The sequence below is a fragment of the Vigna angularis genome, chromosome 7 (genome assembly GCF_016808095.1).
Source record: "Vigna angularis cultivar LongXiaoDou No.4 chromosome 7, ASM1680809v1, whole genome shotgun sequence".
NCBI lineage: Eukaryota > Viridiplantae > Streptophyta > Magnoliopsida > Fabales > Fabaceae > Vigna > Vigna angularis.
This window is the reverse complement of record NC_068976.1, coordinates 24,548,194-24,567,659: the sequence shown is the minus strand read 5'-3', so window position 1 is coordinate 24,567,659 and position 19,466 is coordinate 24,548,194. Positions and strand designations below refer to the sequence as shown.

The 19,466-nt window shown below is 29.7% G+C and overlaps 1 protein-coding gene across 1 annotated transcript; it reads left to right on the top strand.

Annotated features, from left to right (window-relative positions):
- Nucleotides 1-8,265: 8,265 nt before the first annotated feature.
- Nucleotides 8,266-16,210, top strand: LOC108336572 (protein SMAX1-LIKE 8-like). The gene is given in 6 exon segments (XM_052879829.1): nucleotides 8,266-9,072; nucleotides 10,089-10,583; nucleotides 13,797-13,905; nucleotides 14,235-14,424; nucleotides 14,522-15,743; nucleotides 15,745-16,210. Coding segments are annotated over 6 exon segments (2,847 nt in total). The 5' UTR covers nucleotides 8,266-8,461; the 3' UTR covers nucleotides 15,965-16,210.
- Nucleotides 16,211-19,466: the final 3,256 nt, after the last annotated feature.

The following is a 19,466-nucleotide window of genomic DNA, read 5'->3' as shown; positions in this document are numbered from 1 at the left end:
AATAATAGCAGAGAGACCCACCATTGATAATAATGTTGTTTCTCAATTCTCTGAAACTGAGTCTTCACCCACTTCTTTCTTTTCCAGGTTATCACTCACCACACTCACCACACACCATGCCATGTAGAATCAATCATTACCCTCTTTTCTTTCTTTCCTTTCTTCCCTTTTTAATTATTCATGTCCTCACCTTCCTTTTTGTTTTCTTTTTAACCTTTTTCTTTCTCTCTTTTCCACTTTCACCCTTTGAATTTCAAACCAGTTTCCCGTTGCTCAGGCCTCGCGAATCATGCCAATTTCATTAAAATATGGATAAGTGACAGCTTGTACATATTGCATTTGCATGCTTTCAAATTAATGTAACAGGTGAAATATTTGGTCAGAGGGTATAATTTATAGCACCACGAATCTTTATAAATTGCACAGAACCTATCCCCAATCTAGGCACTAATCCATAAATCGTGATTTAAAAGATCATGAGTTCAACATATAGACAAATAGGGTGCATAGATGCAAATTTTGCTGCGTTACTTGTAATGTTGGAAAAGGTTGTTTTCTTTTTCTAATGTTCAACTTTGATTGCGTCGAGAAACCCGACCTAGATGGCGAGATATAATGACATAATCCCTAACGAAAGATTTGACCTTTCTTTTTCTCTCTCTTTAAAACCAAGAACATTTCAATTGGGGTCATGGGAATATAGTATAATGTAACCACTAACGAACGTCGACATAGGCAACAAAGAAAAAGAAACAATTGTTTGAGCTGTTCTCTGTCCCTCGTATCCACAGTGGCCAATTTTGAAATTGAATATTTTAAAGGGTGTGGAAGCATTATTTGTGATGATAATTTTATTTAATTTTGGTCTTAATGTATTAATTTATGTTGCTGAAGATGGGGTTCTCTTTTTTTTTTTGGTTGATAGCTATCCTGAATAATGATTTTGTGATGGCCACGTTGTGTAGCACCTTGCGGAGATTGAGGAGCGGAAGAAAATAGAGAAAAATTGATAGCTTCCTAATCCCATTCAGCATGAAAGTGACTCGTGGAATAGTGAAAAAAAAAGGAAAAGAAAATAATATTGGGTGATGATTGCTAATTCATGTCTAATCAGAGATACAAATTTAGGGCATAATTACCATCATGAACTCCCCTCAAAAGAGATGAGATCTGAGAACAGATTGTTTCTGGTTGAATATTGTGTAAATTAGAAGAATGATTAGTTGCGTTTTTCCTAAGAAAAAATGTTTAAAATGTTAACAAATCTTTTAATATAATCTTGTTTTACTTTTAAAATAATACGTAATGATTATAATTAGATCATGATAACATCTTTTTTACAATAGACTATGTGTTATTATTTTAGTGGTTTGTATATTTGAATCGGACTGATAGTAAAAATAGTTTTTTCCTTATAATTAATAGCAAATATTTTATACTGTTTTTATGCAAATATTTAAGAAAAAGAAAATAAATATAATATGTATTTCTCGTGACAAATAATAATTTCGTTCAAATCAAATCAACCGCAAGGTGGAAACCGAAACCTTCTTTCTGAATGCTCAAAAGGCAAAATAAGGCTTTTACTTCCTGCACGCCTATGATTTGTTCATCCCCTTAAATTTTTAAAAGTAATTTTCCAATTTGAGACTTTTCAAAATAAGTTTTTTAGATTCTTTAAAACAATTCTGGAACAGCATTTTTGGGATATGATTTTTAGAACAGAAATTTTGGAACGTATTATGTTTTTCAAAATAATATTTCTAGAATAAATTTTCCTGAGCACATATAATGCCTTTCAGAAATAATATTTCACTTGGAACATTCTTACATAAAATATATTTTGAATAAAACTTTATAAAACACATGAAATATGTTTTGGAATGAGTTTTTTTTTTCTCTGCAGTGAGGACAACGATAATGATTGTAGGACATTGTTAAAGAGTGTTTGCATCTTTTTCTCTTGTTAGTTGGTGCCGTTAGTAACTGTGGTGGTGTAAGGAACAATATCCTAAAGATAAAAACTATTTGTTGTTTACATTGTTTTTAGTACAGCCCATAAGGTGCAATTGAGTTTCAAGATGTAATTGTTTTTGGATTTGGTCGTTAATCTTGAGTGAAAATTATAATTAGTTTATATTTTAAATTTGGACCAATTTAGTTCTCATATTAAAACTAGGTGTTTCTATCATAATGTATGATTATTTAATAGGGGATTCATGGCAAATAATAGTTTGACTCATTATTGTGGAGATAATGGCCTAGTTCTTTATATACATTGTGCAATGCAAGTAAATTGAGAGACAAAAAAATTATAGTATGGACTTTTGTGTATTAGATAAAACATTATGTTTGTCAGGCGGTGGAGATTATGTCTACTCCGGTATCGTGTAGGTAAACTTGAAGAGGAAAGAGAAATAACTTTAGATTTTTCGAGTCTGATTTCTATGTTATGTATAGTCATGCTTAAAGGAATATTAGTTGAAGTAGATTTTTCTTTTCAAAACCTCTTTCCAAACTATACAAACTTCTAACAAAGCATACAATTTTTTAGATGTAGATGATGATATCTATACAAATGGATCTTATACACACACACACACACACACACACACACACACACACACACACACACACACACACACACACACACACACACACACACACACATATATATATATATATATATATATATATATATATATATATATATATATATATCACAATGAAGTAACACACGAGTGGGTATATAAGAATCCAAATCTACTGCTCATGTTATGATCTTTTACATCCTAGGTCTTCCTGTTCCTTCATTTGAATTATGTTATTTTTGTAGCATTCTTTTTAATCAAATTTTATTAAGTTTATTTGATGTTTTAAATGTGTTTCTTAGTTAACATTGAAGTAAAAATATGTCAAATGGTATAAACAACTTAAATGTTATCACGAAACATGTTTGAAACATCAAATAAACCAAACAAAATTTAGTTAAAAAAACTAAATATACACAATTTTTAAATTAAAGAACTAAATTGAATCAAAATTTTGAAAATAAACTAATTTCAATTTTTACTAAAAGTTAAGAAACCAAAAAAATAGTTATCCTGTTATTTTTTCAACGTCTTCAAGGTTAAAGAACTATAGTTTTTGGAAAGGAAAATGACAAGATTTTTCAAAAAGAAAAAAAAGAAACAATTAAGGTTATTATTTATCATAATTAGGCTTCGTAATTTTTATCGTGTTCTAATCTTATTGATGAAGATATTTTCCACAAAAAACGCTCCTAGATGAAAAGATTATAATGAAAGTTTTCAAAATTATCCGTTTAAACATGCTTTTGATGCTTAATCAACCCAATTAAACTATTAATTAGATGCATGCTCTAACTTTAGGTACAAGAAAATAACAACACAAATGATTAAACAATTTGTTCAACTCACTTGAGAGATTCAACGTTGCTAAAAAAAACTCTAAAATACTTGTCCTAGATAATGAAGAAGTAAATCTAAAAATGGGCATTAATAAGATGATGTTAGTTAAGTGGCATTTAATAAACTTCTTCATTCTTATATGCATTTAGTTTCCTTTTTAAATAAATCTATATTTAAATAACATATTTTCCTTTTTATGCAAATAAAGTTCCTTAAGTAATCTTATTCATAAAATATATATCATACTAGATCGTCAATACCAATATGACATTGAATGGATAAATAAATGAGTATTCTATTTCAAAACATTTTTATTCGATTTTAATTTATTCATTTTCTATTCAATACACTATATTGTTTTATGGTGTAATTTTTTCCCGGAAACTATATATGACTTTTAATTTTTTATATAATTAGTTGTCTTGTATCTCTGTTAGTTAGTAATTTTATAAAATAGAAGAGTTTAAAATTAGTGTATATCCGTTATACAATTTAACTAAATTACTAATATTTTTTGTGCTTTAGGCTTTCTAAGTTAGGATTTCTATATGAGCAACTTAGTTAGAGAAAAATATGTATTGTTCTTGATTAATAATTAGAAACAGTTTTTGAAATGGAGATATTCATACTCTGTAATAGGTTTCACTTTAAACTAAATCAAGAGAAAATTCAAAGTATAAGGAATGTAACCTTATAACATTCATACTATTCTATAAGTTTTTAGTATTTTTTTTTTGTAATAAAGAAAAACTATTTCCATTAAAATGATAATTCGAAGTCCAAGAATAAAAATATATTCTTTTAGAAATATTATGTTTATTTATTAAATAATTTAGAACTAGAATTATAATGATATTATTTTAAGGGTGAAATAAATCATGTCAATGAAATTAATTAATTTTTTTAGCTATAAATAATTCATACTCATAACGCAGGTTAAAAAAAATTATGCATTTTGGAATTCTTCTTGTGTTAATTGTGGATTTGTGGTGTTACAATTTATTTTCTCTATGTATAAATAAAACAAATTGCATGATATCTATCTATCATCTCTTTTTCTGAAGAAATCAAAAGTAAAAGGTTATGAAGGGCCTTTTCAAATTTTAGTGGGTTGAACAAAAGAAAAACAGAAACAATCTTATAGCAACAAACACTATTACACATCATTCAACATGGCACAATATAATTTAGATTTTCTGCTGAATTTTTCTCTATTGTTCATATGTTGTGTTTTCAAAATATATTAATTTTGATGTTTTATTTTTAATTTTTTTAATTTTAACAATGCTCAACAAAGGACAGTCCAAAATATTCAAGAAATAATTTGGACACAATATTTACTATGCATGTCAGCTGTAACCTTTGCTTTTTAGAATGTCACACGGATAAATTTAGGGGTGGAAAAACGAATTTTTTGGCTCGTTTAGGCCCACAAAAAATGGATGGGTTAGTTGACCCGCCAAAAAAAATCATAAATTATAAGAGGAGTTGACGGGCTGCCATCACATTTTATTTTTAATCTTTTAAAAATTTGTTTTTAAAATTAGTTTGTATATATATTATAAATAAATATTTAGAACACATTTAATCCTATAAATATTTTTTAAGCTTTTAATTGATATTTTTAATTAGATAAAAATTAAAATTATTATAATTTTAAATTACTTTATTATAAATAATAACTAAAATTTAATTTGTAAATATTAATGATTTAAATTATAATAATATTGAATATTTACATTATATATATAAATATATATATATATATATATATATATATATATATATATATATATATATATATATATATGATTTCTGCAGGAGTTTCATTTGAGATTTATTGGTATAAAAATATAATTTCTTTATAATTTATTATTATTTTAAAAAATTAATTTTTAATATTTAAAATATAAATAAAAGGAAATCAAATAGTAAATTAGCATGACAAAAAAAAATATACTTTTTTAATCATATGAATGTTGTTGCTCATACTGATAGCTGGGATCGGATGTATAATTTTGATGCGAAAGTATATATTGATCTTAAGTTACGTATTGGTCTCAAAAGGAATATAAATTTTTAAAAGTTGTTGAGTTTGAATTTGTTTCATTTATTTATTTTGGTGTATTTTATAAACAATGGACATGATTCATTATTATCGATGAATAATTGATGAGATTTATATAAATTATTTTATTAGTAGTAGCTTGTGCTTGTTTTTATAATTATAATGATTAATATTTTAGACAGACTCTAATACTAAAACAATGGACATAAATTTACTTAGTTATAAATATTTATTGCTATATTTTTTATATATATAATTTTGTTTCACAATAATTTCATTTGAGATTTATAGGTATAAAAACTACAAATTATTTAATAGATTTCGTTATTTTACGAAATTAATCATTAATATTTGAATGGTTAAATATGTTTTTAGTCCCTAAACTATTGACCATTTCTGGTTTACGTCCCTCTTCCAAAGTAAGGTACACTTTAGTCCTCATACTTTTCGAAACTTTGGTTTTAGTCCTCCAAAACTAACACCGTGAAAATAATGCTGACGTGGCTAACGGTAGACTGACAGAGTTGTTTATTTTTCAGCTTTTCTTCCTTTCTCTCTCCCTCGGATTATGTTACGATGACCCTTACTGTTCAACATCATTGCCTCCATCAGCCATTTCAACCTTGCCCCCAAACCCCTTCCCGCCGCTGCTCTTTCCGACGCTTCTTCCTCCGAAACCACTGCCGACGTCTTCTCCAGATCCGTCGCATCTAAGCGAAAGCGCGCAAAAGGTAACACCAACTCCAACTCCAACACCAACACCAAGCGCTGCACTCGGAGCAGAATCGCGCCTCCTCCACCACCACCGCCTACAACGCTCCCGCTGCTGCCCGAGACTCCGGTTCTGAAGAAAACAACCACCAGAGAAAGCCACAAGGACGCGCCGGTGTGGCTGAGCTTCGGGAACCGCGGCGGTGCAGGTGCGTCGGTGGATCCGTTCTGGTTCCCGGCGGCGGGAACGGTGGTGACGATAGAGAAGACAATGGTTGGAGAATCACCAAGCCTTCTAGAACTACGCCGGGAAAAAGCATCCCAAAATAATCTTCTACCGTTCCTTCTGGCGTCATGATCATTGGCATCAGCATTGTTTCCAAACAAAATGTTGAAAGATATTGTGACCACGTCAACTTGAAGCACACTATCATTTCCTGTTCCTCTTTCCCGATTGGATACAAGAATACCTAAACCTGAAGGTATTGTCTCACGGCATGGTTCTTCTTCTGGTCCTTGAGAAGTTGCTGCTGAGTTGGAACCTTGAGAAACAAAGTTGGAAGAATTTTGGATAGATATGAATTGCATTCTCAACAGAAAAGCTGATAAACTCTGAATAAAAAAAAAACTGTCTCAGTCTACCGTTAGCCACGTCAGCATTATTTTCACGGTGTTAGTTTTGGAGGACTAAAACCAAAGTTTCGAAAAGTATGAGGACTAAAGTGTACCTTACTTTGGAAGAGGGACGAAAACCAGAAATGGCCAATAATTTAGGGACTAAAAACATATTTAACCCATATTTGAAATATAAATAAACATAGAACAAAAAATAAATTAGAATGACGTAAAAAAATACTCTTTAATATTATAAATTCTATTGCCCATACTTATAATAAGATTTTGTGGTACTCAAGGTCATCCATTTTTTGTGGAATAAACAACTTGATTAAATGTTTAAAAAATTACTTATTATGTAAATTTAATATTTCAAATTTTATTTTACTATTGAAGAGGAGATGATGTTTTCATATAAATTATAAACTGTTTACATATATATTTACAGAGAGCTTATAAAAACTTAAAAATAAGTTAAAATATTCAAAAAGAGAGCAAAATGAATCCAATACGTTGCGAATGACGATTGGTTTCAAGTGTTAAAATCATGGTTTGTCTTAATGAAAGAAAATTTTGTTGGCCTTTATATGTGAAATCGTGATTTGGAATTACGTTGGATATCAAATTTCAATTCAAGAAAATGTGCGATTGGAAATATTTACACAAACATTATTCTATTCGCAATAGCTAGTCAACTAACATCTCTTTGAACCAAAAGATAAGAATCTTTTGCTACTTTTTTTAACAGTTTTGTTGACATTTTTAAGCTAAGATATTTTTCTTGAAAAGAAGTTTATCACACTTTTATTGAAGCTTGAATGCAGAATGGGAAACACAGTCGTTTAAACTTCACATAATTTATGATTAAACAGTGTGAAATAAATGAAAAGACAAGAGAAGAAAGAGGAACAAATAAGAAATCGAAACGTGAGTAGAGTGAGAGTGAATGTGGAAAGTGGGTCATGCACCAAAAAGCAAGTGGAGGTAGCATCTCCCTTTCTTTCTCCATCACAAAAGCAACCATAGCCAACACCACCAAATACACACACACACACTCACTCTCATAAACAAAAAATTAACCCAAATATTATACTAAAATAAATCTTAAAACACTCAAATTATAATACAATTTATATTTAATTACTAATTTGATTTTTATTTTCGTCTAAAAATGTCATAAAATCAAATTCATAATTCTTTTCTCCTTTACATCTCTTAGTACTATGTGTGCTCCCTTTTAGGCTCTAACATATATCCTTTCATTTCTATTTTGGCCTCTTCTCCCTAAAAAGCATTTCCTTCTATTCCCAAACTGGTCTAACATATCCCACTTTTACACTCAAAACTACTTTTAATTAATCGTTCAAATTACTTATTATTAGGAGCAGGAATTTGCACTTTCCAAATACATATAATTTTAGTTTTCTAACTGTCTCATATCCTCTTTATATATCTCACACATGCAATGTAATGTAGTTTAAAGTTTACGAGAGCATTCATTCACAAACATGAAATAAATTCCACAACTCCAATCCTAAACTTCGTTTTCTTTTACTCTTAATTTTTTTTTTGAAGTTCCGTAAGAGAATTTTCCGTTACTATTTATATTTTTTTTTTCACTTTATGAACGTCGGCGATGCCTACGCCGGTGGTTATTGCGATACAATGCCTGACGGTGGAGGCCGCAAAGGCGCTCCACGACGCCGTATCGGTGGCTCGGCGGCGCGGCCACGCCCAGACTACTTCACTGCACGCCGTCTCTGCTATGCTTTCCCAGGCATCCTCTACCCTGCGCGACGCATGCACACGCGCCCGAAGCGCCGTCTACTGGACGCGCCTCCAATACAGAGCCCTCGAACTTTCCCTCAGTGTGTCACTCGACCGTGTGCCGTCAGATTCTTGCGTCGGCGATGATCCTCCGGTGTCGAACTCGCTCATGGCCGCCATCAAGCGGTCGCAAGCTGAGCAGCGCCGCAAGCCCGAGAACTTCCACCTCCAGCAGCCTTGTTTCGTTAAGGTGGATCTGCGGCACCTGACCCTGTCCATCCTCGACGACCCCGTCGTGAGTCGCGTCTTCGCCGAAGCGGGTTTTCGGAGCTCTGAGATCAAACTCGCTATCCATCGTCCCCATACTAGCCTCATGCACCAACAACTTCCGCTTCGCCGGAGCTTCCCCTTCCCTTTCTCCGGCGAGGACAACAACGATCATCGGAGGATCGCGGAGGTGCTATCCCGGAAGACAGGCAGGTATACGGTTTGTTGGAGATTAATAATTAATTATTTTCATACTTTGTAGCTTCTATTATTCTCTTAATTTCGTATAACTTTCATACTTAAAACGTACTTACATTTTTTTAATCTATTTTAAAAATTTTAACAGTTTCCTAAAAAATGAATACTAATATAAAAAAATTAATAACAATTTACATACATATTTAAGTATCTGAACTAGATTCATTAATAGTCTTTTAACTCTTGAAAATACGAGAACTATAGCAAATTTCAAACAAATATTTGTCTATTAAAACGAATTAAAAGTATAGTATGGTTGTGGGTTTAAAAGACTCGAACGCAAATTCTACTCAAATAGTTATAGAACTAATGTTTTAATATTTGTGAATTAAACTTGGAAAATTCAAAATACATTCTTTCCTAAACGGAAAATTTACTATTTTTGTGTAATTTCTATAGATAAGTGATAAATAAAATTATAAAATTGAGTTAGTCGTAATTGAAAAAACGATTTTGTGTTAAGAAGCTTGGTCACGCGAGTAAAAACTACGTTTAGTTTATATAACTTTGTTTAATTTAATATTAAATTTATATATTTAGCACATGACTTTAAAGTATGATATCTTTTAAGTCCGAATTCAAACTATGTTCAGAGATTAAAAATGATATATTTTAAAAAATAAAGACTAAAATATAAATATTTTATACAAATAAATAATTGAATACAAGAGTCTAATTTAGAAAGAAAAGTTGTGATTTTGATTTTTGAAAATGTAAATCAGTAACAAATTAAAGAACGAAAAGTTTAAGTTTGTAAATGATTACAAATTGGTGTATACATGTACCTTATGATAAAAGTTTCACAAAATTTAACAACACATTAGTGTCGCACTTTTTACACGTTCATTAGTAAATAAATTTTTTGAGGAGTGAATAGACACGCTTAAAAGCGTACAATTTGACTGTTCATTTTATCATGTTTCTTCCTTTCTCAATCCTCTTGTCCAAAACGGTGTTTTGTACGAGGGAAGAAATCCCTTGCTTCTGGGTGCATGTGCACGTGATGCGCTGTGGAGCTTCGCGGAAGCAGTGGAGAGGCAAAACAGCGGCGTTTTACGGGAGTTGTGCAGTTTGCGCGTGACGCGCATTGGAAGAGAGATTATGGAGTTTGTTAGCGGGAGCTGCGGGGAAGAGAGTGTGCGTTGGAGGTTTGAAGAGATTGGTGATATGGTGGAGCAGCGCGTGGGGAAGGGTATTGTGGTGGATGTGGGAGATTTGGAGGATTTAGTGAACGAGAAAAATGGTTGGGGTGAGAGTGAGGCAGTTAAGTATGTGGTTGTAGGGCTAGGAAAGTTGTTGGAAGTTAGTTATGGAAGGCTATGGCTCATTGCTGCTGCTACAAATTATGAAAGCTTTATCAAATTCGTTGGAAGGTTTCCTTCTATAGAGAAGGATTGGGACTTGCAGCTTTTGCCAATTTTCTCTCTTCGTTCTTCGTTCTCTGCTCAATCATATCACACTCGCAGGTACGGCATATATCACCAATTCGCCATCTTCTGTGTTTTCTTTTTTGTTGATACAGCTCTATATTTATGTTATACTGAACCAATTTTTGGGGCGCTAGATTTAATTTAAACAACTTAGAAACCACAAAGACTAAATCTAAGCAATTAAATTTAAACAGATCAAAATCACATATAAGTATTATTCAAAAAAAATCTCACATAAATTAAAATACATAGAGATCAAAATTATTACAATAGTCCACTCTTTTCTTTTAACTAATAACTGTAATGGATAGTCGTACGGGTTAATTTAGGTGCAAAGTTATTTTGAAAATGTGCTATTTTGACTTGGTAGTAAACGATATAATATAAGGGGGAAAAATATAAAGGACTTGTATAAATATATTATATACATATCATTCATATTAAAATAATTTGATTTAATTTTATTGTATTTAATTTAAGTTTTCAACTGACTTTTTATGAGTATTATTATGGCAATACTCATTATAAGAAAATTGTGTATTTTGACGGAAATAATTCTTTTAAAATAGTAAAAATTTGTCAACAATTTGATTTTATTGAAGGATTACTAAAGGTAAAAAATGTTAAAAAAGTGATCATCAATAAATTTATTGACAAATATTGCAAAATTTGCACAATAATTACACACGTGCATGAATTTATAAATAAATATTCATCAATAAAAATTCGTCTATAAATACAATAGGTTTTGATTATAAGTTAAAATTATGAGTTAGTCTTCTTTCTTTTCTTTTTATCTTCTTTTTCCTCTTTTCATTCTCACTATGGGTCCATCATAAAGGCCATTATTTAGGCTTTGTTCACATGAGGTGATCTGTGAAAGATGATATGAAGGAGAATAATTCAATGGATTTGAGGATAATTTTTTAGTTGTTTTTTTAGTAGATTTGTGGATTATTGAGAGTAGATTTAGAAGTAAAGTTTGTGAGAAGGATTTGATATTTAAAAAATTTCTTTAATTGATAAAAATTAAAGATTACCAAAATGCCCCTAATTATTAAAGTAATATAAAATGTTATTTATTAATGTTATATTTTATTGTAAAAATATTTATAAGGGAAAAAATAAAAATTAATTTTTAAAATGTAAAAAAATGGTAATTTAGTAAATTGAAATAAATTATTAATAATATTATTATTTTTATTATTATTAATATTAATATTATTATTATTATTATCATTATTATTATAAAGAGAGAAAAAAAATTATTATTATGAATATTATTATTAATATTATTAATTATTATCATTATTATTAATTATAATCATTACTATTATTAATTATTATTATTAGTTATTATTTTTGTTTCTTGGTTGAAGATGTAATACATTCACACAGTGGTAATAAAATACATTGCAATTGATCCCGCAAATCTTTCCTTTGAATCGCTCGCAATTCTCTTAAAGCTAATATGAAATATCTTCTTCTAAATCCGCGCTTTCTTTCCTTTTGAATAGTGAATTCATCTCAAGTGAACTTTTAATGTGCATTATTTCTGTCATCACTGGAGCGTCAATTCAATTGTCATCACATCTGACTCATCCTTTTGCTCCTCCTTCTCTCATTCTTTTCTTCTTTCTCTTCTTCCTTCTTCTCAACCTCCTCTAACCAAGACAATCACTGCCCTCGCACCTTTATGTCATTGTCACCATCGAACCACCACCACCATCATTCGTCATGCCTTCATTGTTGTCATCGTTACGCTTCTGGTGTTGTTGTCACTGCACCTACCAACTCTGATTTCATCTTCCTGATCTTCTTATTTTCTTTGTCTTATTCATATCTTTATAATATATAAAAAAAATTGACGTTGGACAAGACATTTTTTGCTCAATTTATCAACATAATTCATCAATAAAATGCCAAACAATTAAAAGTATCTATTATTCATTCAAATTTGAATTTACCAACATATATAAAATTTTACTAACAAAATCATTATTAACGAAAGCTTTTGTCAATAATTTAAGTTATAAAACCTATCACTAAAATTTGTCAATAAATTTAAGTTTATCGACAAATTTTATTTTTGTTTGTAATTATGGCATATTATATTAAAAAAAAAATTATGCATTTTTTTATTTTAAGTTCTTATAAGCTAATAAGCTAAATTGAATGATTCATGATCATGAATTAAATTAAACTTGAGTTTAAAATAAAATTCATATCACTTGAGCGAAATTTTAACTTTAAATTGATTAATTATTGTTAAATCGAACTATGCTGAACGATAATTGACTATAATTATATTGTTTTGGTGTCACATTTGTTGTTTAATTTTCTCTCTCAAAAAGAAAAAAAAATCTACCGATAAATATGGTTAATTTTTAAAATAAATATACATTTTGATGAAATTGGAGAAAAAAAAAATTATACTATCTTCATAACTTTTTTGCACAGGAAGGTAACCCAACAATAAAGTCTTGGCCAACACCCACAACTTGGCCACGACTTTAGCTTCAATTCTAATTAAATTCAAATCGTGTTTATATAACATAATTTTGTTAGAATTATTAAACACGGTTTCTAATTAAAGTTGTATTTTGGTATTATGGTTCTTTTATAATGAAATTGTATTATGGAAATATCACTTACCCATAAAGGTAAGTTTAAATTATATTTCAGTAAAATTGGAAAAAAGTATACTACTTTCGTAACATTACGAACACGGAAGGACAGAGAAAAATACAACAGTGAAATCGTGGCTAGCATCGACAACTTTAGTTTCAATCTTAATTAAACTGAAGTTGTGTTTATGCAACACGAGTTTGCCAAATTTATGAAAATCATTTAGTTCGAACACGATTTCATTTGAGGAAAAAAAAAATGTAGTTAGACGTGACTTTTTTCAAATAAAATCATGTCATGTAATCACAACTTATGCTGTAGATAACTTTAAAAAAAAGATACTCATTTCAGTAAAATTGAAAAAAAAAATAACACTACTTTAGTAACATCACCATGATCACATCCTCAGCAATTAGAATTCTGCTTCTATGACGCAGTAACTAGTTTTACACGATAGGAAATTTTCTCTAAACTATATATTTTTTTTGTCGGACTATTCTGAGTTATTTACAGGAACAATGCAAAATGGATTCATTTGTGCCATTTGCTATTGCTTTTTTTCTTTTCTTTTATTTCCTGGTTTGATTAATTTTAATGTGTTTGCCATCAATATGGTGAAAGGTGTGAATCGAGTACTCTCGCTGCTTCAACTGTTGATCTTTGCTTGCCTAACTTACCTCCACGATTGCACATTTCAGAATTAGGATCAGCAAAAGGATTAAATCTTAAGGTGTGTAGTACTTGCATACATTCTGGCTCAAATTATTGAGAGGAGTAATTTTCCAACCCAAAACAGAAAATAATAGGAAACTAAAGTTAAGGGCTAGTTCAATTGAGAAATTAAATTGACCTACTCTCATTGTAATTCATGATTTTCAAGGACTTGAATGAGCTACATTACCGTCTTAATTTTGCTCCTCCTTGTTTTAATAGTTAGTAATAGCTTGTCATCAATTGACCTTCATGTCTCACATAACATCCTTCGGATTATCTGTTAATGGACCAGAGATTGCCTTATTTGCATGGAGAGTTAAACCACTTTTTTTCCATTCAGTGCAGATAGAAGATGATGGTGTCGTGTGGAATAGTAGTGAATCTGCAACGCATAAGAACTTGGACAAGAGGTGCCAGAATCTGCATGAAATATTCCCTGATGCAAATAACACTCCAACAGTTATGGCGTTCCAATATTGTGACAATAAAGAAAAAGATGCTAGCAACACCAGCAACAGACTTACACTCACATCAAGTAAGTACATCAATATCAACTCAGAAGTGCCTGTTGGTAAGCAAACGATTTCCACATCACAATCACGCAGTTTTTTTTCCTTTGGATTTCAATGCAGGGCATGAGAAGTATACTCCAAAACTTTCACAGAAGTTCCAGAAAGTGGAACGTTTGGATTCAAGTGATCTAGGATCACGCAACATGTACACTTCCATTGTTTGTGATTTGGGATTAGGAATGTGCTCCTCTCCTTCCAGTGATAAATCTAACAAACCTTCCAGTCAATTTACAATTGAACCTCCAAAGGAAATCTCAAGTTTATTTTCTTCAGAAGTTAATGTTGCTGGTGGAAATATCTTGAAGCCTCCATCCCAGCCACCAACCTTAAGTTTTGACTTTTGTAGACAGGTTGATCCAAGGAATCCCAAAATTCTTTACGATGTCCTTACTAAGGAGGTTAGCTGGCAAGATGAAGCCATTAGTGTCATCAGCAAAACAATAGCTGGCAGCCATACAAAAAAGGTTGGTGCAAATCATAGGGGTGACGTGTGGATGAATTTTGTTGGACCAGATAGGAATGGTAAAAAGAAAATTGCTGTTACTCTGGCTGAGTTCTTGTATGGAAGCCGGGATAGATATATTTTTGTGGATCTAAGTTCTAAAGAAATGAAAGGATGCAATGTGAAATTCAGAGGAAAGACTACTCTTGATTTAATTGTAGGTGAATATTGCAAGAACCCCTTCTCTGTGGTCTTTCTCGAAAATGCAGACGAGGCTGATGTGTTAGTTCAAAATGGTTTGTCTCAAGCCATGAAAACAGGAAAGCTAACTGACTCACGTGGAAGAGAAGTGGGTGTAAACAATGCAATATTTGTGACTTCTTTCACTGGTCACCAAACAAGGGAACCGTCCAACTGTTCCGAGAGAATACCAAAGGTAAAAGGGAGGGCTATAAAAATATCAGTTGAACATGTGAGTGGAGACATCAAAAGCCAAAGTGTTAGTGTTTGTGATGGTTCAATAGATAACATTCCCAATCCAGTTTTAGCAAATAAACGAAATTTCATTAGCTACAATATGTTTCAAGATCAGCACTTAATCTCAGACAAGGCTAAAAGAGTACACACAGCACCAAATTTGCATTTAGATTTGAATCTTCCAGCAGAAGAGAATGAACCTCAAGTTCAACATATGAATGATGTGAACTTGGAACATGCATCAACTGAGATCCAAAACCTTTGGTTGCAAGATTTGTATAAACTGGTTGATGAAACAGTTGTTTTCAAACCTTTTAATTTTGATGCACTTGCGGATAGAGTGGTGAATGTGATGACAAGTAGCCTTACAGATAGAATCTGAAGTCATGGACCAATTGCTTGCAGCTGCATATGCCTCAGATGGACACAAGGACATAGAGAATTGGGCAGAACAAGTTCTCTGTGGGGGATTTACAGAAGCACATAGAAGGTACAACCTTACTGATTGTTTTACGGTTAAGCTTGCTACATATTCGCATCGAGAATCAAATGTGTACCTTCCTCCTAGTATAATAATTGATTAAATTTCTTAGAAAATGTTCTTCCAATTTGGATGTATAACTTAGCTGTAGCACATAATTGAACTTAGTCTAGCTAATGCAGATATGATTATTCTGGGTTTCTTTATCTCAATGTCAAAGTTATAAGTGTACATACTCTGTAGTCTCTATTTTCCAGCAAGTATTTGTGTCTTACATAGTAAAACCAATGATCTTCATACAACCCAAGGAAAAGAAAAAAAGTCAAATGTATTCTAGATTCTTTTGGGCCCCTAGGTCCACCTTGAAACAAAAAAAGAAGCATATATTACAAATTAAAAGAACAAAAGTATTCGATGAAATAAAAGATGATCCTATTTTATTCATTTTATAATATTTTTAATGATCTAAATTATGGAAAATAATGTAATTTTACTTTAGTTGGTTTTTTTTATCAATCCAAATAACATAAATGATAAAGTTTTCTTTAAGAAAAAAAAAGTTCATCATCAAAATTGCAAATCAATCCACCTGTTTATATAAGTCTGCCATTTGAATCCCTGTGTATTCTCACTCTTATTCGTTTTCACACTTTTACTTACCCCTTATATGTTTTGCGGAAAGATAAATCTTACAATTTGTATAATTACTGAATAATAACTCAATTCTAGAATTTAAATTATAATTGGTGCAAAACACAACTTGATCAGAGAGTATAGAGCAATTTCCTTACTTTAAAAATAATTTAATTCATCAAAATTAATATGTTAATGTTTAATAACATATTTTTTATTATTTTTAATTACTTTTATTTTAGTATTGTTATACACTGATCAATAACTCTTGGTGATTGAAGTTCAATTGTCAAACTTTTCTAGGTGAAATGGTTGTTTTAATTTTTCACCAAAACTTTCTAAAATGTAAAAGCTTTTAGTAAATGTAATTTTTTATAATTAGTATTGTTATACACTGACCAATATTCCGATGATTTATTGTAAAATTTTACAATTAAATCCCTGTAAAGCAAAACTACCTTGTTCCAAAATATACAACTACTTAATTAATTCACATTCATTAGAAAACGGATTACTTTAGTGATTGACATTAAAATTACTAACAATTTATGTATGTTTCTCGAAATTCCTCTTAAAATAATTCGAACTCTACCCGTCACTATTTTCCAGCATGAGAAGTCTGATGTATTTGGGTTTTAGAAATTGGGCTTGAGTTCCATCTGCTGAAATAAACTCTAATTTTATTCTTCTTACTTTACAAACTCTCTACCCCTTATAATTTTTGCCAGAAAAATAACTAATTAGCTTGTATCAATTATTTATTTATCCTCATAGAAGAAGAAATTAATGTATTGTACTAGTGTATAATGTACTTATTACAAAACAATTAAAAGTATCTTCATAAAATAGTAAACAGAAATAATTCAAAAAGAGGTGAACAAATTTTTTAAAATCTTATATTTAGGAATCAATATAGTATTGTTCATGCTCTCACATATGAAAATGGGAGAGAAGATTGAAAGAGAAATCAAAATGTTTTATTCTTAAATAAAATTATAAAATATTTCTTTTGTTTTACGAAAATTATTTAAAATATCATTTTTTAATAAACCACATTTGTAATGCTTTTTATATGATAAAAAAGATTTTATATTGAACTATAATATAATTTTTGCGTAATATTTGTTAAAAATAATGTTTTACATAACTCTCGTATAGTATAAGAACAAAAAAATTATATTTTAATTTAAAAACAAAATGTAACTTTTTATAATGTTTGGGAATTAGAAATATATTTAACTAAATACATTTCTAAATAATGAGTTTATAAATATGAATTATTTTATTCATATCCAAAGCTAGTCATGAAATAATTAAAAGGAAAAATATAGTGATATGAGAATGCATCTATGTATCGTAGTTCTAATATATAAAATAGAGTTAAATAAAAATTCAACTATAGACTAATCAGGATTTTAAAATACGTGTTAATCCAAAACCATATCCTTTAAGGAGAGACAGAGTCATATTTTATTTCAATTAATTAATTAAAGTAGTGTCGGATTTGTTTAAGGTCGTTGCCATCTTCTGTTGTCTTTTTGTTACAATACTCAATTTGATTCTTTGCTTAAAAATATTAATCTCCTTACATCACTAATGGCTAATTAAATAAATATGTAACCGTCCATTATTTTTCTAATTAGAAGTTTCCCCTCAAAACAAGCATGCATGCATAAAGAATATAATACTCTTATTTTCCGAGTAAATAAAATAATTTACTAAAATTTTCTCTAAAATACCATAAATAATTTGTTTCTCAACTCAAATTAAAACGTCATATTAAGAAACTTAAATTAAAGTCGAATTTTATCAAGACGTTAATCAATTTTTTTTGTTTTTTTTAATTAATTGTGATTTTTTTTTACAACTCTACAAAGACTTGAAAAACATAAAAACAATAAATTTTAATTTTTGATATTTTATAAGGTACGAATTATGCAATGTAGTATTAACAACAAACAAGTTCAACCAAAAAATAAGGTAGAACACGAAAACAATTGGTCAAAACAAAAAAAAAATCATACCTAAAGTAGTTAATTAACATGCATTTGTATCAAATGAAAGAAAAATTACATGTGATGGCCGTCAAACTTCGTTCGAGAAAAGTTTGAGCAGAAAAAAGGGTCTCGCGCGCTAAGATAAAGTGAATGAATTTTCAATTTCTCGCTCAAATGAATTCACAAACTTTTTGACGTCTAACGTTAGAACATTCGACGTTTTATAACTTTTTCACGTTTAATTCTAGGATATTCGACGTCATACGTAAATATATTTTCACATTTGGGACAAACATTTGTGCAAAATTTATCCAATAAGACGTCGAACTTCTTAATATTCGACGTCTTATAACAAATTCACATCAAATTAAAGTTCTGAACGATATCTAATAATTGCATTTATTTATAAAAATATCACCGATTATTTTTAACTTTGGTTTTTAACTTTACTTAGTTAGTGATTAATCCACGTGAAAAGCAAACTTATTGGACCAATAATACATGATAGAAATTATCTAAATAAGATAACAACACTACAACAAACAATAGTGATAATGATTGAAAAGATGTGTTGATATAATTTTTTTTAACTTGTATTTTAGAATACAATAATCAGGTTATATATAATTTTAGTTTATATGTAATTTGTAATTTAATTTAATTTTTAATCGATATGAAATTTATAATAATATTAAAAATGATAAAATATATGTTATTCATATACTCAAACTTATTTTTTTTATTATTAATTAACATTTTAAAACTTATGAACAAAAAAGTATAGTCTACATAATTTTATAATTCTTAACAAAATTTCAACAATAACAAATATATTTTAAAAAGTATAATAGAAACTTGTTAGTATATGTTTATCAACTAGACTGTAACTGATGTTATCACCTCCATTAAACTCCTAGCAATAATTGGAAAGAAGTTGAGGCATACAACCAATTTTTAGAAAATGAAACATAATTT